Source organism: Molossus molossus, unplaced genomic scaffold, assembly GCF_014108415.1.
Source record: "Molossus molossus isolate mMolMol1 unplaced genomic scaffold, mMolMol1.p scaffold_m16_p_3, whole genome shotgun sequence".
In the NCBI taxonomy this organism is placed as follows: Eukaryota; Metazoa; Chordata; class Mammalia; order Chiroptera; family Molossidae; genus Molossus; species Molossus molossus.
The window spans coordinates 7,592,659-7,617,019 of NW_023425366.1; the positions used below are offsets into that span (position 1 = coordinate 7,592,659).

The 24,361-nt window shown below is 48.0% G+C and overlaps 1 protein-coding gene across 1 annotated transcript; it reads left to right on the forward strand.

The window, feature by feature from the left end:
* The first annotated feature begins 3,953 nt into the window (after window positions 1–3,953).
* On the forward strand, window positions 3,954–16,419 carry CCL28 (C-C motif chemokine ligand 28). Its single transcript, XM_036278831.1, is given in 4 exon segments — window positions 3,954–4,017; window positions 15,988–16,114; window positions 16,229–16,384; window positions 16,386–16,419. Coding segments are annotated over 4 exon segments (381 nt in total).
* The last annotated feature ends 7,942 nt before the right edge of the window (window positions 16,420–24,361 follow it).

Genomic DNA, 24,361 nt, shown 5'->3' on the forward strand with positions numbered 1-24,361 from the left:
GAACAAAATATCAAAAAATGTCCTCGGGTGAGGATAAAAAAGAGAAAGAAAGAGGCAACCAGGCAGCAATTTGAAAGCACGTTTTTGAGCTGGTTCATGCGCAGACTGGGTGAAACGCCCCTGCTTCAGGTGTCCTGAGCATTGTGCTTCCCTGTGCTGTCACTTACCGGATTTTATTGTCAAGGCTTTACTGTCCTCCCTGCAGTAGGGACTGTGGCCTCTAGGCTTGCCATTTGTCTAACACAACACCTGGCACCCAGTAGGTCCCTAATAAATATTTGTGCAATGAATGAATGACTAGATCTGCACAGAAAAAAGACGAGGGATAGGCACCAAAAGGTTAAGACATTATATCCTTTCTGGATATTTAAACATTTTCCTTCTTTGTACCTTTTTGCATATTCCAAATGTTCTACAGTGGACCCAATGTAATTTTGTAAACAGAAGAGAACAACATGCTACATTTTTAAAGTGGTAGCTCAGAGCCTACCATAAGGGCTTTTGAATATGAGAACCCTGCTCCCACAAGGCCATTATCCACAAATCAGACCGGAAACATTGCACAGGTAAAAATGCGATGATTCTCAACACCAAAGATTCCGGGAAGGGGTCCATTAAATCGTAATTTCTTCCCTGGCCAGTGTGGCTCAGTGGATTGAGCATTGTCCCATGGACTGAGAGGTCTCAGTTTGATTCCTGGTCAGGGCACATGCCCTGGTTGTGGACTCGATCCCCAGTAGGGGGCGTGCAGGAGGCAGCCGATGGATGTTTCTCACATTGATGTTTCTTTCTCTCTCCCCTCCTCTCTCTCTGAGAAATCAATTAAAAGAAATCTTTTTAAATTGCAAATTCTTCTAGGACATTTAAATGTTGACATGATTTACAAAACAGTCCGTCTTTACACACATTTTCAAAACCAATCTTCAAGGGAAATTTACTGGCTCACTTTTATTTTGTGAAAGTCTCTCTTTGACATCTTCATGCCCCTAATTCAAACCAGTCATTTAATCTAGAGCAGAGGTCATCAAGTATTTTTATGACCGTCTAAGGTTGACACTTTTCTTCTCTTTAATGAAAATGATTTGGATTTTTCTGGCAGAGTAAAAATTATATATATTATTTAAAAGTTTATATCCTACAATTCTTAGCCAGGAACATTTCACAATGGAAAACACAAAACCACACAGTTTCAGGTTGTCCTCAAGCTGTTTCATTGTGTGGCTCTACCCACTCCTCACTCTCCCGAAAGCCCACATTAGCCGCCTCCTCCTCATTCCGTTTTGTACAAGGCCCGAGTCCATGTCACATTGTTTAAATAATCATAGTTGTTCTGATCCTGCTCTTTGGAGGCTCCTTCCTACTTAATTCTGGTCCATGTCAGCCTGGTGAGCTCCCCATCACACACACATACACACACACTCAGCTCATAATTATTGGGGAATAATTATTTTGTCTCATGTTCCTTCCAGACAAAAATCCTATTATTCGGCTTGGCCCTCACCCCAGTCAAACTGATCTGCCCCCTTCGTCTCGCCCACGTCTTGTTGCATCACCACGTGGCTCGGGTCTTCCAGTGGCGTTGGCCTCTGTAGATGGATAGCACATTTGCTTTTTGACACCAGGCTGACTGCACGCCCTGGCCCGAGGCTGTCGTTCGAATGGTGGCGATTTCCTGAGTGCAGGCTTGAATGTTTCTGTTCCACATCTCACGCCAACTGTCTTCCAGTAACCATTGTCCGGCCCACCGGCTCAACCCAGTGGTCCCCAGGGCGCAGTGGGGAAGAGAGGGGAAATGCCAAGAATAAAATGTGACAACTAAGAGGAGACCCTGTGCTGAGTCCTTGGAGCCTGCCTGTGCCTGCTTCCTGGCTGCCCCATGGTGACATTTCCTAGCAGAAGAAACAGGCAGACAGTGAAAGGAGCTGTCCTGTCCAACAGAGGAGCAAATACGTGTGCACGGTCTAACCCCAGGCTCCTGGACAGGCCCGGCCTCCGGTGGGATTGCAGCTTCCTCTTCTTACCAGTGGTCCCCTTCCTTTCGCCTGGACCAAGCTTTTCTGGACTGCAGAGGAGCATGTGTCCCTCAGGAGGGACCCGCAAGAGGACTTGAGGCACAGCGACGGGCTGGTGAGTGAATGCTTAGGCACGTGTGTTATTTTTGTAAATCAAAATCATTTTCACAAATCAGAGTAATTTTAAAAGCTGGCTGTTTCAGGATTTAACTTTTGCATCGTTTTCCTGCCTCTCGCCTTCGGGCTGCTGCCTCGTCCAGAGGGGCCGCTGCGGTGGCGGCAGGTGCGCGGGGCTCCGTGGAACCCACGGGCCATGGCAGTCCCCTCTGCGGGTGCTTGGTGCCCCCCTGCTTAGTGGTGGAGTCTGCAAGGGCTGCTTTGTGCGGCTGGGTCTCGTCATTCAGGAGGCTGCCGTCTTGCCTGCCCCATGCCCCCCAAAGCCATTTTTTATAATAACTCCACTTTTAAAAAACGTTTGTACTGATTTTAGAGGAAGGGAGAGGGAGAGAGAGATAAAAATATCAATGAGACAGAACATGGACTGCCACCTCCTGCACGCCCCCTGCGGGGATGAGCCCACCCAGGCATGGCCCTGACCGGGAATCCAGCCGAGACCTCTTGGTGCAGGGGTCAACGCTCCACCACTGAGCCACACCGGCCGGGCACTACCTCCACGTCTTGAGAGTGAAATGGGAGTATGGTAAGTGCCACAGCTTGACAGCTGAGGGACAGCCTGACCTCCAGCTCCTGACCTTGGAGGCAGCACTGCCCGATGCAAATATAACGTGAGCTCCATTCGTAATTCAAAATGTTCTCAGTAGTCATATTAAAAAAGTGAAAACAAACAGGTGAAGTTGATTTCAATTCTCTTCTTCGACTCAACATATCCAAATATTATCGTTTTCAGCATGTGATCAATGTGAAAATTATTCACATGATATATCATATTTTATATCTTTCTGTGCCAAGCCTGTGAAACGGGCGCGTGTTTCACACTCACAGCGCATCTGCATGTGGACGAGCACATTTCGAATGCTCCAGGGCCCCCGTGGACGCGAGGCCACTCCATGGGACAGCGCAGTGAGACGGAAGGTGGTCGGGTTCGGGAAGGTCGTCCAGCCTGCCTCCGTGCTCACCCCAAAGTGGAGGACATCTTCTGAGGTTATGCAGCCAGTGAGTAGCTTAGAATCCAGCCGCCCTCCCCCCACCCCCCACCCTGTTTACGCACAGAGCTGAGGAGGAGCTGGACGGGCACCTGCGCTCAGCCTGCTCCAGACTCTCTTTTCCAGCAGGCTCGGCCCAGGCGGAGAGGCCCTCCCCGCCCCACCTTCCTCCCAAATGAGCCGACAGCTTCCCTGGAAGCGTTTGGCTGCACACCAAGATCAGAGTGGGATCGAACTTTTTCATATCTTTCCACCAGATAATCGTTTTTTATGACTTTTCACCCTTGTCCCTAGAAACCTTTAGTTTCAACGAGCTACTTAAAAACCGGTTCCTTGATGCAGTGGTCCTCCATAGAGGAGTCCATCAGAATCCCCTGTGGAGGTTTTTAAAATTCAAATTACTGGTCTCCTACTCCAAACTTCTGCTCTATAGGTCCACGGAGGAATTCCTGTAGATAGCCATTTTATTTTTTAATGGTTTCCAAGGGACTCTGATGCCCCCCCTCCCCCACACAATGACCTCACCAGCTGTCAGATGGCCACTGACATCGCCTGACCCCGGTGGTTGAAAACAGGTCTGGTCTTAAGAAAGGGCTTGGTTGCCAGGAAAGAAACCTGAGAAATAGGTACCCCCAGCCCCTCCCAGGGCGGGGCTTCCCAGCTTCCTGCTCCTCCAGCTCGTTCCCTGCGCCCAAGGACACCTTTCCCCTCATTGCCTGATCGCCTGCCTGAGCCGTGGTGCCATCCAGCCGCGGAACAGGCCGTGGAACAGGCGGGGATGCTGCAGACGGGGCTCGCTCTCCTGGCCTTGGCTGCCTGGGTGGCTCTTCGCCCCTCGGAAGGTGAGTCGGGGCGCCTGCTTCTAAGCCTCCAGTGCAAGGAGGGGGGCTGCCCCCCAAGGCAGAGGGGCTGCCAGCAATTTGGAGCCGGCATTCCTAACGTCGGCTAGGAATTGACAATGATCTACAAGAGAAAGGCATAAGTTTACGGTCCTGATCTCCAAGAAGAATTTTCAGGAAGGAACCTCAATACTAGTGATTTGCTACCTGGTAGATGAGATCCTTCCACCTGAGTGTAACTTTGAGCTGTTTTCTTTTCTGCTGAGAGTAATTTAGAAAATCCCCAGGAGAAGGTGGGGGCGAGCCCGTGTCGTTCATCTGTCTCCCCATCACCCTCCCCTGCAAACGGTCTGGGTGCAAAGGTGCATACCCTAGAAGAAAGGCAGGCTTGGCCTTCTGGGTTAAGGTTTGGGGAGTTGCACGTTTTCTGGACAAAGTCAGCTCTGTGGATACTGAAAACCCAAACTTTAATCAGACCTTAAAAAGGAATGCAAGAGCCCGGCTGGTGCGGCTCAGTGGTTGAGCGTCGACCCTGCACCAAGAGGTCACCAGTTTGATTCCCGGTCAGGGCACATGCCCAGGTTGTGGGCCTGATCCCCAGTGGGGGGTGTGCAGGAGGCGGCCAGTCGATGTTCTCTCTCATCGATGTTTCTATCTCTCTCCTTTCCTTCCACTCTGATGATAAATGAATAAATATTCTCAGGTGAGGATTAAAAACAAAAAACGGATGGATGACACATACACATACTCACATACTCACATATACAAATTGGATTTTAAATCTTCTTTTGAACAATCAGATCTGGCAACGGTGGCCCTGCCCCCGACCTGTCAGGCCGGCTGTGCTCCTGTTACCTGCGGGGCTCCTGGAGGCTTCGTTCAGAGAGCCCCGTGCAGAGTACGAGCAAGGAAAGGTCTGCAGAATCCCGTCTTCATTTCTATCCATCTGTGTCATCAAGACAAAGACAGACGTTTTTCATTTTAGGTTTCTATAAAATTTTTTGGAAAGTTCACCGTTGCAATTTGCGGACTCCCTTTCCGTTCCTCAGAGGTGTACCTGCGGAGGCTTTACAGCTGGGGCGCAGCTTTGTACTCACATAGTATCTCCCCCCTTCAGCCTCCTGACTGTTTCCAGCTGTGCCCACAGCCGCAGGGCAGGGGGCAGGGGAGGGTGAGCGGTGGGACAGGCCCAAGGCTAAGTTTCCAGGGACTGAGTCCAGGCAGAGATGCGGGACAGCAGCACACAGAGGTGTCTGAGAAGGAGCGGCTGGTGATGGAAGAAAGAAAGGGAGCTTCGGAGACCATTAGCCGTTTGGGTTAGTCTCAGGGCTGTTCCTAAGGCTGTTTGGGCCAGAGGAAAATTGCCTTGTGTGAGAAGCCCAACACTCTGCCCTTTAGAAATAAGTGATGTTGGGTTAAAATGCAGGAGAACAGCAAACCTCAGTTGTCTGGGCCGCAGGCTCCCCTGGGGGCCATCGGATTCCCCAGGGCAGAGTAGGGAAGGCGGGCGGGGGGGGGGGGGGGGGGCGCGGGGCTGGGGGGGCGGGGCAGGGCAGGGCGGGGGAGCCGGAGTAGAGCCAGGACGGAGGTATGTGTGACCTTGGCAGTTGTTGCTGGAGGAGGGAAGAGGAAAATGGCCTGTGCCCGTTTGGGACTTTGGGAAATACATTTTGTTCTTCTAGGCATTAACTGTCCCACTATCTTAATGACCCCTTTAATGGCCACCTCAATGTGATGGATCAGTGCCTGGCATTCCCCATATGTTCTGCATAAACCAGAAGCAGCTGACCTACCCACAATTAAAGCCTTGGATTCCGCCCAAAGGCAAGAGGGCGTATACGCAACACCTCTGATGTGGCTACTAGCTCCCAGGACTCAACAGTGAGTCCATAAAAGTGTCCCTCGTGCACTCTCTGTGGCCCCAAGCAAATTATTAGAGCCACAGTGTAGAGCTTTGTGGGCCTGGCTGTGTCCCCCAGTTGCAAGCTGGGGATTTGGATTCACAGTGTCCCAAATTGTCTTTCTTCTGACTGACCATCTTCTTCCTCAGATCAGGAAGGCTCCTTATTGCTCAGATACTTGCTAGAGCTACCTGCTGCTTGTACCCTAAAAGAAGACTGTCTTTTTTTTGTAACCATAGGAAACTCACTAGGGAGGGCTACTGAGATACACACTTGTGCTTGGAAGTTGCTCTGCACAGCTGGGACTCTCCGTGCCACCAGGAGTGGCCCCTGAGAGGCCTAACACGACGCGCCAGGCAATCTGCTCCCAGGTCCTCTCTAGGTTTACCATTTGTTTATTAATTATTTTTTTAATCATCCGAGGACATTTTTCCCTTTTTTGTTCAGATAGAGTGGGAGGGAGAGAGTGAGAGAGAAACAGCGATGTGGAAGGGACACATTGAGTGGCTGCCTTCCACACGACCCAACCAGGGCCGGGGACAAACTGCAACCGAGGTACATGCCCTTAGTGGGAACCCAACCCGGGTCTCTCTGGACCGCAGGCCTACGCTCTAACTGCTGGGCCAAACCGGCCAGGGCTATTTATTTATTTTAAAATATGTTTTTATTGATTTTTTAGAGAGAGAGAGGAAGGCAGAGAGAGATGGAAACATTGATGTGAGAGAGAAACAGCGATCAGCTGCCTCCTGCACGCCCCACATTGGGGATCGAACCCGCAGCTCAGGCTTGTGCCGGGAATCGAACCGGGACCTCTCAGTCCATGGGACAGCGCTCAATCCACTGAGCCACACCGGCCGGGCCAGGTTTGGCCTCTAGTTAAAACAGTATGTCCTGTACTCCTCAATACCATTGTTAGATTAAGGGTCTAGGTTTTGGTTAAAAAACCCAGTCATCATATGTGTAATGTAGTTCAGGCCTTTTAAAATGTCCACTGGTGCCCTGGCCAGTGGGGCCCAGTTTGTTGAGCGTCATCCCCTGCACCAAAAGGTCACTGGTTTGATTCCTGGTCAGGGCACATGCCCAGGTTTCGGGCTCAATTCCTGGTCTAAATGTGTGCAGGAGACAGTAGATTGATGTTTCTCTCTCACATCGATGTTTCTCTCTCTCCCTCTCCCTTCCTCTCTCTCTAAAGTCAATAAAAACATATTTAAAGTTAATTAGATAAATAAATCAAATGTCCTTTGTTATGTCTAGAGAGGCACAGAGATTAACAGCTATCTTCTCACATATGAGTCATATATGAGGCCCTTGGAAAGAAAACATTCTTTTTATTTTCAGTAATGAGTTTCCAATTCCTCCGGGTTCTCAGTGGAGGCACTTGATCCCAAACCACCAGGAGGGGGCGCTGCTGTGCTCTCCCAGAGCCTGATGCTGGAGAAGCCGCCTGCCTGAGCCTGTGAAGAGCCAGGAAAACCCTTCTTCCTGCAATGCCTGCTGGTGCCCCCTACCGGCCAAGTGTAACATCATGACAGCCGGCGGAGGAAAGATATTTCAAGGGCCCATCTTCATTTTAATTTCATAGAACTGGCCATTGTGGGTGAATTTAACTGGAGGGGTCATAAATGGGCATATTCCACAAGCACGGAATAGACACCTGGATGCCTGTTATGGGGCAGGAACTGTGCTACATATTGGCCTCTAGATGTGTGTTTTTTTAATTTTAATTTTGTTTTCCTTTATTGATTTTAGAGAGGACGGGAGAGGGAAAGAGAGATAGAAACATCGAGAGATAACATTGATTGGCCGCCTCCTGCATGCCCCTCACTGGGGGTTTGGCCCACAACCTGGGCATGTGTCCTGACTGGGAATTGAACCAGCGACCTCTTGGTGCATGGGTCCACCCAACCACTGAGCCACACTGGCTGGGCTAGATGTGGGCTTTTTTGTTGTCTGATTCCATTTATTGAGTCTTTATTATTTGTCAGCGCTGCTCTGAGCACGTGAGTGTACGGACTCATTTAATCCTCACAGCAACCTGTAAGGCAGGTGCTATTACCATCCCTAATATTACAGATAAACAAACTGAGACACAGACTCACGTAACTCACCCAACATCCGCTAGCAAGTGGCTGAGCCAGGAATCGAACCTGGTTGTCTGTCTCCGTATGCTTAACTACTGTGCAGTAAAGTCCCTCAGAGTGTCTCTGTGGCCCCAAATTATTCACCCCCCTTTCAGGACTACCTCCTGGCCACTCCAGTGTCCATGCTGTGGGAAGTGCTGGTGACCAAATGTCCTCATATTAAGGTAAAGAAAAACCCCCATTTACTCTCCATTACCCAAACATTATCCCAGGGTTCCAGAAAGTACCGGAGAGGACTTCATCCAGGCGTAGCGTTTCACGCATCATGGCTTGGCGAGCCCTTCCTGCCTGCTTGGTGATGGCAGAGGACACCTTTGTTTGCAGGCATCCGTGTGTGATGGGCCAGTTGTCTCCAGAAGGCATGAAGTCCTGTAGAATGGGGAAGCACATCCCTTACCAACCACATTCTGATCATTGTGTTTATTTATGTATTGACCTTCATAGACCTGAGATATTGCCAGCAGCCAAGTGAAACTTTCTCACCGTTTTCCTCTTTATCCTGGGAGTCCTTCTCCAACACTGGCGTGTACTTTGCCCTGTTTCCATGCTGCTGTGGTCTGTAGTGCCCTTCATACCAGTGCTTCTCAAACTGAATTTCTAATAAGCCCCCAAGTGGTGCCATTGCTGCAGCTCTGGGGACCACATTTGAGTAGCAAGAGACTGTGCAATACGTCCAAGGAGGAGAGGAAGCTGGTTTATGTCTCTGTGGTAACAGGATCCTTTCTTTAAAACCCAGAACCCAGCCCTGGCCGGTTTGGCTCAGCGGTTAGAGCGTCGGCCTGCGGTCTGGAGAGACCCGGGTTCGGTTCCCGCTAAGGGCACGTACCTCGGTTGCAGTTTGTCCCCGGCCCTGGTTGGGTCGTGCGGGTGGCAGCCACTCGATGTGTCCCTTTCACGTCGATGTTTCTCTCTCTTCCAGTCTTTCCCTCCCATTCTATCTGAACAAAAAAATGAAAAAATAAAATAAAATAAAACCCAGAACCTAATTTTTATACCCCAGATTTGAGGAATGCTAATTATTGAGGAGTGGGCCAAGGAGGAGGCATACAGACGGCAGATGCTATCCATGGAGACCGCCTGGTCTGGGCTTCACTGGCTGGTGAATAGACATCATGATGTTCTGAGTCCCCTTGCTACACCCTCCCACCCCCATCTTGGTCTTCAGGAGCAGTCATGACAGGTTTTTCCCATGATTCCCCAATCCAAATATTCTTGATAATTCTCAAATTGTGGGTCCTAGAGAAGGGTCCTTTCCCTCTACGAATCTGGGGCAAGGTGGTCTGATAGAGTAGAGAGGCTGGTCTCCCACATGGGCAGAGCCCCTACCTGCTGGACACGTGCCCTTGACCCTCTGCTGCTCACCTACATCCGCCAGAGGACTGACCTTAGGCCAGTAGGTGCTGCTCTCATACATCACCAGGTGGAGCTGTTGGGCCGACACTCTGGAGTGTCCTCAAAACAAAGAGGCATCTCTGGAGGGGTTGGAGGAGGGGTTGTGGGTGAAGCAGGTAAAGTCTCACAACAAACTTCTGGTCTTTGCTTGGTCATACTTCTGGGCCCCACTGCTGTATCGAACCCACTCTGCAAGACTTCTTTCTTATCTGCAACAATTTCCTTGTATTTCCCTCTAGGGAACCCCTAATCCACCAGACGGGTCTGCTTGTGAACTGTTTTAGAACGAAAGCAGGTTCTTTTCCTTGGGGTTCCCGGCCTTATGCAAAGATGGCATCAAGGTGGTTGTTGCTGGAAGGCGGAGTTTCCCTAACGCCTTGTCAGCTTGCTCCCACAAACAAGCAAACATATGAATAAAAATCATGTTGATGTGTGGCTCAGTGGTTGAGCATCAACCCATGCACCAAGAGGTTGCTGGTTCGATACCTGGTCAGGGCACGTGCCCAGGTTGTGGACCAAATTCCCAGTGGGGGGCATGCAGGAGGTGGCCAATCAATGTTTCTCTCATTGATGTTTCTATCTCTCTCTCTCCCTCTCCCTTCCTTTCTCTCTAAAATAAATAAAGAAAAACTATTTTTTAAAAAGTATGCAAAATGTAACAGCCCTGGTCCATCTGTCTCAGCAGTTAGAGCATGGGCCTGTGGACTGAAGAGTTGAGGGTTCAATTCCAAGTCAATCACCATACGGGAGGCAACCAATTGATGTGTCTCTCACGTGAATGTTTCTCTCTCCCCTTCCAGACTCTATCTAAAAAAAGGTCAATGGAAAAATATCCTCGGGTGAGAATTAACAAACAAACAAAAAAAACCAAACATGTAAATGCAGAAGAAATGTCACCTAATCCCCTTTTCAACTTTATTGCTACTGCTAAATCCCTCGTATGTGGAAATCAGAGGAAGTTGCTGATCATTCTTGAAAAATGGAAATATTCAGCCCTGGTCAGTTTGCTTCAGTGGTTGAGCATCGGCCTGCGGACCAGAGAGTCCCGGGTTCAGTTCCCGCTAGGGGCACATACCACCAAAAAAAAAAAAAAAAAAAGGAAATATTCAGCGCAGCCAGTGTGGCTCAGTGGATTGAGCGTCCTCCCATGGACTGAGAGGTCCCGATTTGATTCTCCATCAGGGCACATGCCTGGGTTGCAGGCTTGATCCCCAGTAGGTTGATCCCCAGTAGGGGGTGTGCAGGAGGCAGCCGATTGATGCCTTTCTCTCACATTGCCTCTCTAACAAAAAAAAAAATCAATAAAAATGGGCCTAGCTGGTTTGGCTCAGTGGTTGGAGCATTGCCCTGGGGACCAGAGAGTGTCGGGTTCAGTTCCCGCTGGGGGCACGTATCAAAAAAAGAAAGAAAGAAAAAATCAATAAAAATGGAAATATTCAGACTGGAGTTTGCATGAGAAAACCTCTAGAGGGCGACATTATCAAAAAAATCTTACCGTTGCCCTACTCCAAACCCTCCGGATATCATTCATTCCTCATTGCCTGACTCCTCAGGCCCTTTCAAAGGATTCTGGCTTTTCTATTTCGGGCTACCTACCTAGGGCACCCGTCACAGCTGCCAGCATGTATAAATGCTGGCCTGCCTCTTGCCTCCGGACAGTTAATCTGATGTGGTTAAGTAATCTCCAAGTGAACCCATCCTACCTTTATATTATATATTGTTAAATGCACATAGGTCCTGCCCTGGCTGGTCTGGCTTGAGGTTAGAGCGTCGGCCCGCAGACCATAGTGTCCCGGGTTCGGTTCCCGCCAAGGGCATGTACCTCAGTTGCAGTTTGTCCCTGGCTCTGGTGTGGGTCGTGTGGGTGGCAACCACTCGATGTGTCTCTCTCACATTGATGTTTCTCTCTCTCTCTTCCTCCCTCTCTCCCTCCAGCTCTATCTGATTTATTTAATATATTTTTATTTTATTAATTTGTTTTTGTTACAGATATTTCTCATTTTTCCCCCATTGACACCCTCCTCCCCTCCCCCCCAGCCCCATCCCCAACTTTGTTGTTTATGTTCATTGGTCATGCATACATGCATGTAAGTTCTGTGAATCTCTAGCTCTATCTGAAGACAAATGCAAAAAAAAAATGTTCTCGGGTGAGGATAAAAAAATAAAATGCATATAGGTCCTGAGGGCCTTTCTGGCTTAAACCTATTTCTCAAAATGATGTCAGCACTCAGATAACTCGAATCCCTAGATGTGCCTGTGACTCCGAAAGGCCCCTTCCTTAGCGTTTCCTGGTCGCAGCTCGGCAGGGTCTGTGTGTTAGCTCTTTGAAGCCAGTAACTCTCTCTACCTCCAGCTCTAGCGCAGTGAGCCACACAGAAGAATTCATAGCACAGATATAGACAGTGATTCGCTCTGGAAGAATTCACACAGTGATTCGGATATAGTAAGATGGGTGGATGTATGGATGGATACGTGGATAAGCTCCAAAATTCAGTGGGATAGTAAAACAGTTTGACTTCGGCCCTGGCCGGTTTGGCTCAGCGATTAGAGCATCGGCCTGCAGTCCAGAGAGACCTGGGTTCGGTTCCCACTAAGGGCATGTACCGCGGTTGTAGTTTGTCCCCGGCCCTGATTGGGTCGTGCGGGTGGCGACCACTCAATGTGTCCCTTTCATGCCGATGTTTCTCTCTCTCCCTCGCAACTCTATCTGAACAAAAAATGGAAAAATGTCCTCAGGTGAGGATAAAAATAAATAAATAAAAAATAAATAAAACAGTTTGACTTGGAGAATAGGCAGCCCAGTGTAGCTAGAGAAAAAAACAATTTGTTTTAGGAAATAAATGTGTTCATAAATGTAAGGACAACCAATGTTCTGTTCTCCAACAGCATGTTTAAGAAGTTGAAATGTAACGCACATGCCATAAAATTCACCATTGCAAAGCATACAATTAAGCGGTTTTTAGTGCAATCACAGAATTACACAGTCCTCACTGCTAATTCCAGCACATTTCATCACCATGAAAAGACACTACCTGTAAGCAGTTACTCTCCACCCCCCACACCCCCACCCCGGACCCTGGATACCACTAAATCTACTTTCTGTCACCATCGATTTGCCTGTTCTGGACATTTCATATTAATAGAGTCAGATAGTTTGTGACCTTTTGAATCTGGCTTCTTTCACTTATAATCCCATAAGTGGTTATGGGATTATAAGTTTTCTCTGTCAACACTTTTGCTGTATTGTGATTACTTGTTTAGTGGCCTGCCTCCCACTGGACTATTAAACATCAGGAGGGCAGACACGGTGCCTGGTTTATTTCAACATTGCTGAGGCAGAGCCCAGGGCTGGCCCAGAGGGAGCTGGCAATACACGTCTGCTGAACCGATGGTGCTTCTCCTGGTCCAGGGAGCCTGTAGGGCGGTGCTGGGTGTGCCTCTGTGCACACTCCTGACCTCAGGAACACGGGCAGTTCTCACTGGCTCTAGATGGAGAAGGGATTGAGATCCTTGTGGCATGCATAGCTTGGCCCCGGAAATGTGAGCAGTTTCTCCAGTGGGGCTGCTGCAGACTCACTGCAACACCAAATTAGAACAGAATCGTTAACACTTTATGTGGCTCGTGTGGGTGTATTTCAACTAGATCTACTCGTTAAATGCATGCTTTAGAAGTCATTGAAGACATACATTTTGGTAAATTAATTTATGTAAATATATAATGTATACTTGGAGATTATATGGGAATTAAAAATACAATATTTTAATTTCATATCAATTAAAATATATACACACACACGCATACTGGGCTGCAGCTAGGCTGTCACTGACTTACATCCCCAGCTGCGATTCGGGTCCGAATGGAGCAGCCCTGAGCTGTTAGGACAGGTGGAATGGGGAGCCAGGTGCAAGCCTTTCTTTCTGGAGGGAAGGAGCCCCAGGGACCGTTCCCGAGATTTTCCTGGAGGATCTGGGACTAAGGTCAAGGATTTTCCGCAGGCCCTGGAGAAGGCCTACAGTCATGGCAGAGCCTCTTTCTTGGATCATTGTTGAAAAGGATCTTGCCTGAGAAGACTTGCCCAGAATAAGACACCAGATTCCTCAAGTATGACTCAGATTCTGTGAGATAACCCAGCCCTGGCTGGTGTGGCTCAGTGGTTGAGCGTCGACCCTGCACCAAGAGGTCTCCAGTTCGATTCCCGGTCAGGGCACATGCCCAGGTTGTAGGCCCGATCCCCAGTGGGGGCGTGCAGGAGGCAGCCAGTCAGTGTTGTTTCTCACCAATGTTTCTCTCTCTCTCTCTCCCTCTCCCTTCCTCTCTCTCTAAAATCAATAAAGAAAAAACATTTTTTTACATTATGGAATTGATATGTTAGCATATATATACCCACCTCATCCTTTAATCCCATTTAGATGTGCCATGTTTATTAAGCTATTGTTAGAAATAGTTTTGCTTTACAAATGTTTTGCTATAGCGAATACCTGTGCGCCTGTCTTGATAACCCGTGAGAGCCTTTCAGGACAGAATTTCAAAAGTACAGTGATAGGGAGCCAGTCTGGTTATTCTCTAACTTCTTAGTTCCAAATCTATCTCCTCTACTCTAGCCTCTTGGGGACAGGGACATATTGTTTTATTTATCTTTGTCTCCCCGCCCCCCGCCCCAGTGACTAGCATTGTGCCTGGAACTGTTCGATAAATGTTGAGTAACTAAATGAACAGAATGAATGAAAGGTAACACAGTTTCGATGCCCAGAGACTTAGTCCCATAGACATTCTTGTTTCATGTCCAGCTCCTCTCTCCACAGCTGTGAGGAGGCCTGATGTCTCCCTGTGAGTGAAGCATGGATTCTTCTCCCCTCCCACCGGCAGGCACCTCTATCGCTAGTAGCTGACACCATGGAGCAGCTTAATCATTTCTATTAACCCCTCGTTCAAGGGCTAACTTCTGTCCGTTATTACTGCCAGGCTGCCATCTGCCTCCTCTAGGTTTTTAAATATATTTTTATCGATTTTTCAGAGAGAGAGGAAGGGAGAGAGAGAGAGAAACATTGATGACAGAGCGAAACATTGATGGGCTGCCTCCCGCACGCCCCCTGCTGGGGATCGAGCCTACAACTGGGGCATGTGCCCCGACTGGAAATCAAACCGGGACCTCTCAGTCCATGGGAGCCACACCGGCTGGGCTAGGTGTTAATTTCTAAAACAATTTTTTCTTTTAAATTTATTACCAACGTGGTGAAATGGGAAGCATAGGAGAATGCTGTGTGCCAGGTAGGAATTGGCAGAAACACACTTAGCAGGGGTGACATTCCCTTTCCTGTTTGTTGCCCTCACCCCCTTCCCTCTGGGTCACAGCAGCCCCTCCTGGCTTGTCTTCATGCCCCAGTCTCTCCCCCTTTAATCCGTCTTGCTTATCACTGCAACACAGATGTTCCTAAAACCCTTCTCCTTTCTCAAATCTTTAATGGTCCCCGCTTCATAAAAGCTAAACCTCCTCCTCAGACTGACATTTAAGACCTCAGTGGGCGCTGCCGGTGTGGCTCAGTGGTTGAGCGTTGACCCATGTACCAAGAGGTTGTTGGTTCGATTCCCAGTCCAGGCACATGCCCAGGTTGTGGGCCAAATCCCCAGTGAAGGGCACGCAGGAGGTGACCAGTCAATGTTCTCTCTCATTGATGTTTCTATCTCACTCTCTAAAAAAAAAAATCAATAAAGAAAATAAAATTAAAAGAAAACCCTCAGTGGTGTGACCTCAGTCTATCTGTGACCCACACTTCCTGTCACTCACCTTCCTAGCACGCAGGCTAGACTGGTCTCGTTTTCTCTACACCCTAAGTGTGCCCTGTGCAGTTCTGTCTCAGAACACTTGACCATACCCTGCCTTTAGCCTGGATAAGTTTCCATTTTCTCCACTCATCCTAATCCTTCAGGATTAGGCCGAGTCCTTCCCAGGCAGGAAACTTTATTTATTTATTTATTTATTTATTTATTTATTTATTTATTTATTTAAATAGATTTTTAAGAGAGAGAGAGAGAGGGAAACATCAACGAGAGAGAAACATTCATCCGCTGCCTCCTGCACGCCCCCTACTGGGGATGGAGCCTGCAACCTGGGCCTGCGCCCTGACCAGGAATCAACCAGGACCTCTCACTGCGCCACACCAGCCAGGCCCAGGTGGGCAACTTTTAAACCTGCCCCTGGGACCCACGTGGTCGCCCTCTTCAGAACTGTGCAACCTCGCTTCTTCCATCTTTTATCAAGTCAGTTTGCAAGCCCACTGGCACTGTGGTCTGCAGCGTCTTTTCCTCTCTTCGCTCATTTCGTGTCTCTGCCTGTGCGTAATTTTATCTCCCCAAATGCAGTGTCAATTCTGGATGGCAGAGCCGTGGCCTCTCTGGGTCTGCGTCACAAAGCCACCCGTGGGTCCTGCTTGCCCCTTGCTCAAGCAGATGAACATTCTGTGTCTCCGGAGCCTTTAAGAGGGGAGCCAGGCCCCCAGGAACTGCGGGGTCCAACACTTCCTTCCTTTGCCTCTCTTAGCCATACTGCCCATCGCCTCCAGCTGCTGCACTGAGGTTTCACACCACACCCCCAGGAGGCTTCTGGACAGGGTGAACGCGTGTCGCATTCAGAGAGCTGACGGGGTGTGCGACTTGCCTGCGGTCATGTGAGTGCTCTTCTGGGGGGTGGGGGTCTCGTGCTGCCCAGTGTGTGCAGGTGGGCTGCCTGTCAGTCACTGCTAACTGGACTTCCTGTCGTGATTTTTCCTTCCCTTCGGCAGCCTTCACGTCAAGCACAGAAGACTCTGTGTCAGCCCGCACAGTCACACTGTTAAGCAGTGGATGAAAAGACAAGCAGCCAAGAAAAATGCCAAAGGACACATTTGCCACGTGAAGAGACACCACAGCAAGAGGGACCGTAAAGGGGTACATCAGGGGACACAAAGCACGCGGCCACCAAACTCCTTCCTAGAGAGCGTGCAGTGAGCCCGTGAAGACGAGCCCGACGAGGACGGCCGGGGCTGGCATAGATTCGCCACGTGACGCTCCTTCTGGGAGCCACCGGGGCCAAACAAAACAAGGTTAAAACAGAACAGAACACAATGATGCAGTATGCAAATATAGCCAGTAATATACTCGACTGAAAATGAAATGAAAAGATAATGCTTATCTTTATATAATATTTTAAGAGTGCAGCCCACAAATACAATTTCTTCAATTTTTTTACTATAAAGTTTTCCAAAGCTACAGAAAAGCTAAAAGAATGGTACAAAGAAGGCCTATATAGGCACCCCTCAAGAATAAAGACATTTTCTATGTAATTACATTATCAGCTTTATACCTTAAAAAATTAGTTTCATAACTATATATTACACATTCAAATTTTCCCAACTATTCTCAGAATATTTTTGTTTCTTTCAGTCAATCGCTCAAGGTTCACCTATTACAATTAATTATTATGTTTCTTTAGTATCTTTTCATCTAGGAAAGTCCCTCTGCTTTCTTCCCATGGCACAGATTTTTTTCAAAAGTCTGTGGGTTTGTCTGTTTCCTCATGATCACACACAGGTTTAATATTTTCAGTAAGAATGCTTCCTGTGTGAATTTGTCTATTCCTTACCGCATTCTTTAGAGTTTGTGAACATTAACGCTCATTTTCTACATAGAAATGTTTTGGCTGAATAGCACTTTAACATACCCAGTTTGAATAACTACTGCTGATAATTATCGACTGATAAATTCTGATGCTGAAAAAAAAAAAAGTCTGCTTTGTTCCAGGAGCCATCTACCCCCAAGATCAGTTGTTAGCGCTCTCGGGGAGGGGTCTGGAACTGGGGCCCCTGTGGGATTACTCGCCCTGAACAAGGAGCCTACGTCTTTGAAGCCCTAACCACACTGCGGGTCGATCCTCCTTTGGCTTCCTTGTCCACAGAGTCTTCGGGATATAGAGTCTGACCTGGCTTCAGCAGTAGCCATCGGCTGTCAGGAGCACACAGCTACCTGGCCAGGCGTCAGGTGTCCTGTGCCTCCCTGCTGGCCAGTCGCAGGCAGTGGTGTTGCCAGAACGACTGGAGGTGATAAGGGACACACAGAGTTGCCGAGCCTGATCTAGTCTGAAGTATCCCCATGCGGCCTAACTGCTCACTGATACCAGTTTAGCAGGTAACTTGTTTACTCTCACCAATAATCCTGTGAACTTTGTATTGCTATTTCCACTCTTTGAATGAGGAAACCTGAGGCGGGTGCACACTCGGGGCAGAGATAAGCCTTGTGCCCAGGTCTTGAGACATCCTGTTCTCTCGTCACCCCAGCAGCGGGCCCTGGAAGGTGGGGACACAGGTGGGGTGGAGAGGGATGGGGCAAGGGTCTGCGCACCTGGTGCTGCACACGGCCGAGCCTGCTGACAGGAGCCTGGTGAGCAGGCCCCGACCTGCTGCTGCTGGGTTCCCCGGTCTTAGGCAACGGAGAAAACGGCACACTATATAACCTTTGTTATGCAAAATCTGCTTCACCCGTTCTTCTTTTCAACTTAAAGATTATGTCCAAAAGTTCAGCGTTCTTCCACTCAACCCCACCATGCTTTTTACTATGATAATGTGATGATACAGGTGAGCGGAGGAAAATGGTCCCTACATGTTGTAGTTGGTTCAGGCTGCTCCGCCACGGTACCGGTTCCGGAGGCTGGAAAGGGCCGGCTTGCGGCCCGGGCGGACTCAGTGTCTGCTGTAAACTCTCTCTGGGTTGTAGGCAGCCGACCTCACTGTCCTCACATGGTGGGAAGGATTCAGGAGCTCTTGGGGTGCTTATAAATCATTAATCCCACCCTGACGATCCAAAGACCTCCACCTACCAATACCAACTTTGGGGGGTAGGATTCCAACAAATGAATTTTAGTGGGACACAGACAGTCAGACCACGGCACTGGCATCCAATGGCATCAGATTGCAGGTTCTAAAAGCCAAAAAGAAAGCAACATTAAATTAATAAAATGAAATAACAATGTGAGGGGAACAGAAATAAACCACGTTCTAAAATTAATCGTAATAACCAACATAAATAAAAAGTTAAAATAAAAACATTAGTCTCTCATTCTCTCAACCAGCAGCTGGAATTAGTTTCAACTTTGTCTCTCCCCGTCTGGATTCTACAATTTTTGCATAGCTGTAACGACAGTAGGTTTGTATTCTGTATTTTTACATTTTGTATTGCCGCAATGCAAATAATGAAAGTTTTGTGTGAGGACCGCGTGCAGCTTCTTAAGGAAATCCCACTTTGCAGGTTAGCACCTGTGCTTATTAAAGTGCGACTGTGGCCCTGGCCGGTTTGGCTCAGCAGTTAGAGCATCGGCCTGCGGTCCAGAGAGACCCAGGTTCGGTTCCTGCTAAGGGCATGTACCTCGGTTGCAATTTGTCCCCGGCCCTGGTTGGTCGTGCGGGTGGCAGCCACTCGATGTGTCCCTTTCACGTCGATGTTTCTCTCTCTCTCTCTTCCTCTCTCTCCCTCCCGCTCTATCTGAACAAAAAAATGGAAAAATGTCCTCGGGTGAGGATAAAAAATAAATAAATAAATAAAGTGTGACTGTGTCGCCAACACTGTTGAGATCACAGGCTTTTCCTTAGCTTATATTTTTTATTAAAAGAATGTATGTGTGTAGTAAAAAAAGTAAGTCAAAATACGGCAGAATCTATCATGAAAAACAACCTCCTGCCACGCCAGCCTCCCTACCCAGACCCACTTCTTTGGGGCAACCACTTTTAACCTTTCTTATTTGTTTTCTGTGGAAAGGATGATATAGATTGTTTAATTATTATTTTTTAATCTGTATCTTTTGCTTTTTAAATTTATTTTTGTTACAGATGTTTTTCCTTTTCCGCCTATTGACACGTTCCTCCCAGTCCCGCCCCTGCCCCAGCACTGTTGTCTGTGTCCTTGGTTACGCGCACATGCGTACAAGTTCTGTGGTTTATCTCTTCCCTCCACTTGTCCCCCTCTTCTGAGGCTTGTCAGTCTGTACCCCACATCCATGTCTCTGGGTCCATTCTGTTCATCATTTTGTTTTGTTCATTATAGTCCACAAATAAGTGAGATCACATGATATTTGTCTTTCTCTCATTGGTTTATTTTGCTTAGCATAATACTCTTGAGGTCCCTCCATGTTGTCTGAAATAATAAGAGATCTTTCTTTCTTACAGCTGCATAGTACTCCAGTGTGTACATGTACCACAGCTTTTTTTATCTGCTCATCTACTGATGGACACTTGGGCTGTTTCCAGATCTTAGCAATTGTAAATAGTGCTGCTACGAACATGGGGGTACATACATTCTTTCTGATTGGTGTTTCAAGCTTCCTAGGATATATTCCTAGAAGTGGGATTGTTTGTTTGTTTTTGTTTTAACCAAAAGTATTTATTGATAGATTGAAGAATACAGTTTTAATGGAACTATAAGGTACAACTGTGGATTAAAACCGTTTGCTATACAGCCAAAATGAGAAAAAAAGCCATAATCTTAGAAATTTTAAATAGGCAAGTCAAGGAGCCACGTTTTCGGTTTTCTGGTGGTTAGGGGAGGAAAAAGTTTCCTTCAATCCTCTTAGGGTGATGCTGGGTTGGTGAAGAGCGGACAGTAGTGGAGGAACATGACAGGTCAGAGTGTGAGACCAGAGTAATAAACTGGGGAACCTTAGCAAGGCCTGTTTGTTAGGTTCTTCTCGTGTCCCTTGCCTTCAGTGATAAGGATGGTCAGGGGACCTCTACCTGAGGGTTTTATGATCTGTTTCCGGGGAATGGGGAGGGGACGATCAGAGTGACCTTCCTGCTTCTGCTGTTTCCTTAAACTCTTTCATCTTATATCTTCAATTTGCCAAGGTGCCATAATTTTGGGGTAGCATGTTCTGAACCTCATCAGTGGTCACTTCCATAATTTCAAATGAAGTGCTCAAAGTGTCATTTTTGTTGTTTATTAATTTTAGGAAATATCTATCGTCTCCTTACAACTCCTTAACATCTTTCCCTTCTCCCTCTTCATCTTGATAGTTTTATTGCTACTATTTATCTTTATCTTTGTAACTTGGAATACTCACCTTCCCATTCATTGGTCCATTAATCCCAGAATCTCGGTCTATTTATGGAAGATGTAGACAACCCTCCACACCTCCTCCCTTTTCCTCCCATCCTCCCATCCTGTGTCACATCAGCCATGCTTTTACATTTACATGGCTGGGGTTGATGACTATACTTCTTTACTGTGATAATACTTGTCTTCCATGCTTTGTTTAAGGCAGAATTTCTCAACCCTGGCATTACCGGCACCACGGGCTGGAGATTCTCCTTGACATTTGTAGGTGGATTAGCAATACCTCTGGCCTCTCCCCACTGGATGACATCCAAAAATGTCTCGAGATACTGTCCAATGTTCCTGGGAGAGGGGAGCAAAGCCACTCCTGCTCCTAGCTGAGAAGCACTGGTCTAGAGTTTAAGGTAGATTCAAAAATTGAAAACCAATGGAGTTGGAAAAATTCACAAATGAAACTCTCCCCCACAAAGTCTCTTTCCTGGTGTGCACACACCTTCTTCTAAACACTAATGTAGGTGTAACAATGAAGGCATTTTGCAGATGTAATTAAGATCAAAGATCGGTTGACCTTAAGGTAAGGAGTGTCTAGGTCGGAGAGATGTAATCATAGATTATCTAGGTTGCAGCCCTTTAAGTCTGTGACTAGAGGACGGGCAGGGTAAGTCAGAGAGGTTCGGAACATGAGAAGGATTTCACATGCCTTTGCTGACTTCAAAGATGGAGAAGGCCCAGGGCCAAATGCCCCCAGTGCAGGTAGCCTCAGAGCTAGGAGTCACCCCCCGCTGACCGAAAGCAGGGAAACAGGGACCTTAGTCCTACAACCATAAGGAACTGAATTCAGCCAGGAACAAGAATGAGCTTGGAGCAGATTCTTCCCACAGAGCCTCCAGAGTGAAAGTAGCCTGGCCAGTATCTTGATCTCAGCCTCGTGAGACCCAAAGCAGAGAACCCAGCCACACCACGTGTGGACTTCCAACTCACAGACTGTGCGCTAGGAAGCAGGTGCTGCTTTAAGTGACTGTTTGTGGTACTTTGTTGTGCGGCCCTAGAAAATTAACACAACCGATCCACAGCACTCTTTCCGTCCTGGCTATGTAGGTGTGTTCTCTGCCGGCCACGTCGTGGCGGAGTGTCGCACCCTTTTCTAACAGTGAATTTCATATAACTCACTAGTCAGGCAACTTAAGCCTGATGAACCACAACTAGTTTCTACATTATTCGTGTGGCTTGGATATTTATTTCCTTCTCAAGTATGGCCAGGCATCCAGGTTATTATGCTGCTCTTCTTAGCTTTGTCCACCATTCACTTGAGCTACCTCTTTTCTTTTTCTAATTTTCACCCGAAAATATTTTTTTATTTATTTTCAGACAGAGTGAGAGCGAGGGAGGGAGGGGGAGAGAGAGGGGAACATCGATGTGAGAGAGACACGGCGATTGGTTGCCTCCCGCATGACCCCCACCAGGGCCGGGGACGAGCGGCAACCGAGGTCCGTGCCCTTGGTCCAAGGCCAACGCTGCAGCTGCTGAACAGAACCGGCCAGGGCAGGGCTCCTCTTTCAACTGCAGAGACTTCTCCATGTGTGCACGTGAAGCTGCTCGTAGTTCTAAGGTTGGCACGTAACAGAGTTCTCACCGCCTCTGCTGCTGGGGGCTGTGCCGTCCACTCTGCCAAACGCCTGCTTCCAATATCTAGCACCTGTCAGCGCCCCCTCTGCCAGCACGTCACGCTCTCGTCTCCGAGGGGAAGGCCCGCCGCTGCGCGCTGGCCACTCTGCGTGGGGTGAGTGTTATAGTCCCCCCTTTAGATGAAAGGACTGCTGCCGCGGTCGATTTAACCCCAGTGGAAAAGGCTCTTGGGTCGTGGAGAATGTGGATTTTCCGTTAGACACCCACGCGCCATTCAGTCCACACGGGTTAGTAGCAGAGAACCCAAGCCCGCCCTCCCTCCCTCCGTGGGTCTCGCTGGCACACACAGGGAGGCCGGCAGAGACTGCCCAGGAGTAGTATTAACTACCCCCTGGGAGACCTGAGTTTGTATATTATCACTGAACAAGTAGAACGACGACATATATTTTACAGTTTACACAACCAATTTGATACTCTTTTGACAATTATAGCCTCTTTTGACAATTATAGCCTTATAATGTTTTTATTTATTTATTTTAAACAATTTTTTTTTTCTTTATTGATCTCAGAGAGAGAGGAAGGGAGAGGGAGAGAGAGATAGAAACATCAATGAGAGAGAACATCAATTGGCCGCCTCCTGCATGCCCCCCACTGGGAATTGGGCCCACAACCTGGGCATGTGCCCTGACTGGGAATCGAACTGGTGACCTCTTGGTGCATGGGTCAACGCTCAATCACTGAGCCATACTGGCCAGGCTAAAAAATGTTTTAAAATCTTCACCCAAGGATATGTTTCTATTGATTTTTTTTTTTTATCCTCACCCGAGGATATTTTTCCTTTTTTTTTTTGTACAGATAGAGTGGGAGGGAGAGAGAGGAAGGGGAGAGAGAGAGAAACATCAACGTGAAGGGACACATCGAGTGGCTGCCACCCGCACGACCAACCAGGGCAGGGGACAAACTGCAACCGAAGTACGTGCGTGCCCGTAGCGGGAACCAAACCCGGGTCTCTCCGGACCACAGGCCGACGCTCTAACCACTGAGCCAAACTGGCCAGTGAGTTTCTATTGATTTTTAGAGAAAGGATAGGAGAGGGACAGGGACAGGGAGAGGTGGAGAGAGAGAAAGAGAGAGAGAGAGAGAGAGAGAGAGAGAGAGAGAGAGAGAGAGAGAGAAACATCAGTGCAAGAGAGAAACATCTATCGATTGCTTCCTGTAAGTGCCCCAACTGGGGATCAAACCCACAACCTGGATATGTGCCCTGACCAGGATCAAACTATTGACCCTTTGGTGCATGGGACGATGTTCCAAGCAACTGAGGCACACCAGCCGGGGCAACTATAGCATTTTAAAAATAATGACAAAGCCATGCTTTCCCTCTGGTAAATTTAAGAGCACTCCAAGCTCATCCCATCTGAGCCCACCTGCTGCGACTGTGCTCTTCCTCACGATTCACTGACATAATTTGGTTCATTGGCATATCGTAGCCTCTCCATCTTGTTGCCATTCTACCTCTGTGTAAACTACCGAAACACTAAGCATCTCCTCCCTTCATCCAGGGCTTACTTAGCACACAGGAGGCACTCAATAAAGATTTGCTGATAAAACATATGTGGTTGACCTCTGATTCAGCCAACTACCATGGAAACGAGACACCACAGAGCGGCCGTGCACTCCTGTAAGGACTACCCTCTACTGCAGAGTCAGGACGATACTAAGGGTTACATTCTGCCCAGACCTGGCCTGGGAGAGTCCGTTAAATAAACCCAGGTGACTGGCTCCCGTGTCTTCTCGTTTTTCTTAAGCTCAGAGATTTTATGTTCTTTCACCTCTCTCCCACAGCTCTGACATCAGCCTATCCATAAATGGACTTTATCTCGATTTCTCTTTATCTGTATCTGTGAGTTAAAGAACCTCTTTGCAGAGGAGGTGGGGGAAAAATATTTTCTGACAGATAGACTTTGCTAAACCCAGGTCCCAGTGAAGGCAAATTGTACAATCTGCAAGACAACCATGGTTTGGGAAGAAATGGGGGTCATGTGGTTTTAGGGATCATAAAGTATGGAGAAAAGAGATGACCCTTTGTTTGATTCTCTACCTTCTGAGTTACCCCAGCCCTGCCCAAATGGGTAAAACGTAAACGATAAAAATGCCAAGTGCCAGGGAACATGTGAAGCAACTAGAACTCTTATGCATGCTGGAGGGGGTGCAAA